Here is a 4,736-nt window from a genome sequence, read left to right on the forward strand (position 1 = left end):
TTTTGTTTAAATCGTGTAATGTAGTTGTATTTACATTATAGTTGATGAAAAATTACTAGTTAATCATTTCTGAAAGCTCATTATTCATTTCGTCCTGTCCTGTGAATATTTAAAAACCTTCTAATGATTGCAGCATTATTTTTTGCTGCTTCATTGTTGCTTCCTTCCTGATTCAAAGCTTTGCTGAAGTGGCCGAGAGAGATTTGAATGCATTGCAGATATTACCAGATAAAGAGAGGAGACAGCAGCATTGGTTGGGAAATGAAGAACAGCCTGGATATAAAATGAAAGTGGAAAACCCAGCCAAGCCTTTTTTCTCTTTTTTTCCTAAGAAAACACACTTGATGTTTATATGCGTGCATCATTGTGCTCAGAGAAGTTGGAATTCTCCTGTACTGAGGTGTTAATTTTCCAAATAACACACCATGCAGTCATCATGTACAAAAAAGTCAGAATTCTTCAACAAATTCTGTATATTATAAAAAAAATGCAGCTGAGCAAATAAAATAAAGACCATGCATACAATATACATTTCATACATGAAATATCAAAATACAAAATTAGAAACTGCAGTATTAACAAATATTATCAATAGCATACAATAAAATCACATATAACAATCATAATGAGGCTTTTAAAAATACAGTTGCAATGTGTGTATGTGCTTCATAACAACAAAGACAACCTCGTCAGTGTTTCAGTAATCAATAAAGGCTTTAGTTTCCATTAAGGATTTGTCCAAGTGAGGATTTCTGAGAGTATACGTCAGACGTCTAGGCCCGCAAGACCGTGAAGGGACGGTTTCTATTCCGTCTCATGAGCCGACCTTTCCACTGGTTCGTGTGCTTTTTCCCTCCTGGAAAAAGCAACAGATTATTTTACAGATTTTAATGATTGTTGATTTTCTAAACTCAGAGTAAGTAAACAGGAGCTTTCAGAGACAGATTCTGTCTCAGTCCATCACTTAATAACTGGTTGTTTGGTTTTGGTGGTCATGCAAATGCTTTCTTCACGTACTGAGCTTTTTTTAAACCTGATAGTAAAATAATCTGATTACATTTTGGCCTTATTATTGGAGCTAATAAGCAGATCTGAAAGGAAGTGAATATACCATCCTGCAGACTGTAACACATGCACCACATGGATTCCCTGCTCACACTCTCGCACCTTTAACACACACGTCCATGCAGCTCTGCCGAGACACAAAGTTGTTGCTGCTTCCTCCGCAGCCTGAGTAGACAAACTCCTCACACATCTTGGTGGCTTTGTTGTAGTAATACCGAGCTATGGAGGCTGAGCACTTCCCTCTGTCCAAAGGGTCCAGACAGAGTACAGGAACAGCTGTTTGAAAGACAAAAACACGACAGTTAGTCCATGAAACTGTCTGCAATTCATTTCCATTGATTATTTAATAATTCCCTTATGACTAAAATGTCTTTCTTCAAAGCTACTAACATTTTTGTGGACTGCAGTACTCCATGCAGGAGGTAACGTATGGGAAGCGGTTGGAGTTCCCCCCGCAGCCTCCGTAGTAAAAAAGTTCACACTGCATGGTGGTCATGTTGAAGAAGTATTGGGGTATGAGGGCACGGCAGTGTCCCTCCTCTTTAGGAAACCTGCAGATTTGCGGAATCTCTGTGAAGAAGAGTTAATGTCAATTCAAGATTAGCACTCAGTAATACTCTAGGCTACGGGTTTATATATAAACGCACCCGCCTGTACATTCAATAACATTTCAAAGTCACAATTATCCCTAAATACTGCGCATGCTCTTCAAGCTTCCTCGAGGAACTTACTTGGGATTTTGAAGCAGGCTTTACGGCACGCCTCATAGCTCTTAAAGTTGTTTGCATTACCCAGGCAGCCCCCGTAGTAGAATATCTCGCACTTCTGGGTGATGGTGTTGTAGTAATAGCGCTCGATTTCTCCTCTGCAGGGTCCTTCATCCACTTCAAGAAGACACGCGCCTGCATTCAAAGCAAAACCCAACTTAGAAACCTTTACCAGGTTTAAACACTACCCCTCCAAATTGTGGTAATGTTGCGGGGTTATGGGACAGACAACAGAAGCGAAATGTTTAGGAAAAACATGCAGACACCTTTGTGTGGGAGCGCCAAAACGTTGTAAAATGAAGAGAAAAAAGCAACCAATGCTAATAAGCCAAACTCCATTGTGTCAAGTTTTGTTCTATCCACAATCTTTTCCGCTCGATCCGTGCCGACCATCCCAGTTTGTTCCAGCTTTATAGGACCGTTTCCCAGGGGTGAGACTTCATGGGCGGGGAGGTAATGAGTCATTTCCATACTATGGGAATTTGATTTGAAGTAGTGATAATTTTATTAATGACATCAGAGAGGGATTTACTTTCGTTGTGACTGCGTAAATTGGACTTGATGCTGTGACTAAGACTATATTCAACCAAACTAAAATAATAATCTGAATTCTCTCTGATTAAAATCCCACAGTTGTTGTCACAGGTTAGTGATGATGAGGAGAACGATGATGATGATGATGATGGTGACACATTAACGTCCCAGAATCTCTTTAAGTTTCCCACAGAACAATATATCCTCTGGGGAGAATAGTATTGTGTGAAACATTAACATCTAGCCTGAGCCATGCTATCAAGTTCCACCTTATATCCGTCTGACTGGATCTGATAGAGCCCCCCGCCCCTCCACACACACACACACACACACACACACACACACACACACACACACACACACACACACACACACACACACACACACACACACACACAATGGTATTTGAACTCTCATGTTATTTGTTTTGCTAGGTGATTGCAGCTACTTCCAATACTCTGTCAAGTAACTCTAATCGTTTGCTTCAAGTAGCATTGAAAGCTCAAACAAATTGTTTTATACTGTGCAAATAGGTAAATAAAAAAAAAAGAAGTAAAAATTTATGATAAAAACAGAGGTGTTTTTTTTTTTTATTTTATATAATGTCATCAAAACACCCCACTGTTTTGCATGGACCTCTACCACAGATGTTACTGGAAAACTGCCATGCAGTCATGTTTAAACCAATGATGTGTCTCCACCTTGACAGGTAGAGGCTAAATACAGATTAGCCGTCTTATCAAAATGACCTGATACATATAGTACCACCCCTTAACCTATGTCTGACTGTCAGGAAACATGCAGTTAAAAATAACACAAACCCAAACTTAATCTATCATATAAAGTAGATATATTTAATTGTTTTAACATAAAAAAACAAATAGGGACAGCTATCTGATTCACTCCACCCTTTGATGCCATGCTTGAGGTACTGGTATGATCATTCAGTGGGGCCTTGTTTTAATCAGATAAGCTGATTAGAATCATTTAGGCAGATTACTTTATAACCCAGATTGAGGGAGAGGAGAGGGATTCTTCAGCAGGATTTCAGTGGTGAAGGACTGCTACCTGTAAGCATTCGTAAGTACATTCATTTTCTTTTAGGTGTGGTGAAATATTTGTTAGCATCCTTCAAGATAATTTATTAGTCATGTAGCAATGAGAGTAGAAAAATGTTTAATGGTTTATTTGCTTTGACAGAGAATGCCCGTCATAAATGTGGAGGATTTGACGGACAAGGACAAGGCTGTAATGGAAGTAAACCAACTAAAAGTTGAAGTGAAACTTGAGAGGTGGTTGGTAAGTTCTTTGCTATGAAGGACAAATATTTCTATTTCTTATTTTAAAAGATATCATTAAAAATACTGCCAGCCTTTTGAATTTTATAATAAAGTTGCAATAGATTATATCACAAACATGATTTTTAGAAAAACAAAAACCAAAAAGACATCTGCCCAATCATTTTAGACATCTAAGTGCTGTGAGGAAATCAAGGACTACATTCAAGCTGGAGTGGAGGAGGACACCCTGGTCAAAGGCATTTCAGAGGAGAAGAACCCCTTCAAGGAGAAAGGTGGCTGTGTCATCTGCTAGAATGGACCCGAGGAGCTTTTCATAGCTCAGATTAGTACCCAAGGACATTCTCCCTCCCCTCCTAAAATGGATTTGCAGACTGAGACATCTAGAAGGACACAATAAAGAAAGAATTTCCAAAACTACTACTGTAAACAATTTCCATATCTTGCCAGATTTGTAGCCTTATAATATTATTCCTTGGAAAGATTGCAATAAATAAGAGTTTTGTTTGGCAAGATTTATAATAATGCTTCTCTCTCACATGGTGTATATAGTCTCAGCAAATGGGCCTGTGCGTTGTTTCATACACTGAAGCAACTGTCATTAAATGTGCATGTTTATAACTCAGCCTGTCTCCTTAATTCCCTAAGGGATTTTAGATAAAGTATGAAGCATATATATTTCTTCATTACCCCATTTGCATGCATTTAGTTTGCCTTTTGTTATGTGATTATTTTGTAGCATATAACATGGGTAATATTAAACTTTAAACTACATTATTTAACAAATGGGTGTGTGCAAGTGTGAACTCTTTTTTGTGTGCGCATTTTACTTATTCTTTAGGTAAACTAAGGGGGAAAAAAAGCTGGGGGATCACAATTTAAAAATTTAAAAGGAAATTAAATGATAACTGATATACATATATATATATATATATATATATATATGTGTGTGTGTGTGTGTGTGTGTGTGTATAAAAAGTACATCTATAAGCATTTCCCAAATAACTTGAAATAGATGTTTTATGTCTGAAAAAATTCACACTCTATGCTTCCCAAACGAGCCATGGCCTGC

General features: G+C 37.9%; 2 protein-coding genes across 2 annotated transcripts; one reads left to right on the plus strand and one right to left on the minus strand.

The window, feature by feature from the left end:
• Positions 1-455: 455 nt before the first annotated feature.
• tfpi2 (tissue factor pathway inhibitor 2) lies at positions 456-2,256 on the minus strand. Its single transcript, XM_042011275.1, has 5 exons — positions 2,099-2,256; positions 1,797-1,967; positions 1,456-1,635; positions 1,168-1,341; positions 456-856 (listed from the first exon to the last, which is right to left on the minus strand). Exons 1-5 carry the CDS (start codon positions 2,223-2,225, stop codon positions 774-776), a joined length of 735 nt encoding a protein of 244 aa, XP_041867209.1. The 5' UTR covers positions 2,226-2,256; the 3' UTR covers positions 456-773.
• A 1,144-nt stretch (positions 2,257-3,400) lies between these two features.
• gngt1 (guanine nucleotide binding protein (G protein), gamma transducing activity polypeptide 1) lies at positions 3,401-4,421 on the plus strand. The gene is made up of 3 exons (XM_041966918.1): positions 3,401-3,446; positions 3,567-3,665; positions 3,834-4,421. Exons 2-3 carry the CDS (start codon positions 3,570-3,572, stop codon positions 3,957-3,959), a joined length of 222 nt encoding a protein of 73 aa, XP_041822852.1. The 5' UTR covers positions 3,401-3,446; positions 3,567-3,569; the 3' UTR covers positions 3,960-4,421.
• The last annotated feature ends 315 nt before the right edge of the window (positions 4,422-4,736 follow it).

The sequence above is a fragment of the Melanotaenia boesemani genome, chromosome 17, assembly GCF_017639745.1.
Source record: "Melanotaenia boesemani isolate fMelBoe1 chromosome 17, fMelBoe1.pri, whole genome shotgun sequence".
Classification (NCBI taxonomy): Eukaryota; Metazoa; Chordata; class Actinopteri; order Atheriniformes; family Melanotaeniidae; genus Melanotaenia; species Melanotaenia boesemani.

Excerpts from the sequence above, each read along its gene's own strand:
- gngt1 (XM_041966918.1), top strand. The coding sequence starts at position 3,570 with ATGCCCGTCATAAATGTGGAGGATTTGACGGACAAGGACAAGGCTGTA. Across the intron at positions 3,666-3,833 it reads TGAAACTTGAGAGGTGGTTG|ACATCTAAGTGCTGTGAGGA; the intron begins GTAAGTTCTTTG and ends CAATCATTTTAG.
- tfpi2 (XM_042011275.1), bottom strand. The coding sequence starts at position 2,225 with ATGGTCGGCACGGATCGAGCGGAAAAGATTGTGGATAGAACAAAACTT. Across the intron at positions 1,636-1,796 it reads AGCCTGCTTCAAAATCCCAA|AGATTCCGCAAATCTGCAGG; the intron begins GTAAGTTCCTCG and ends TCTTCTTCACAG. Across the intron at positions 1,342-1,455 it reads GTACTGCAGTCCACAAAAAT|CTGTTCCTGTACTCTGTCTG; the intron begins GTTAGTAGCTTT and ends TCTTTCAAACAG.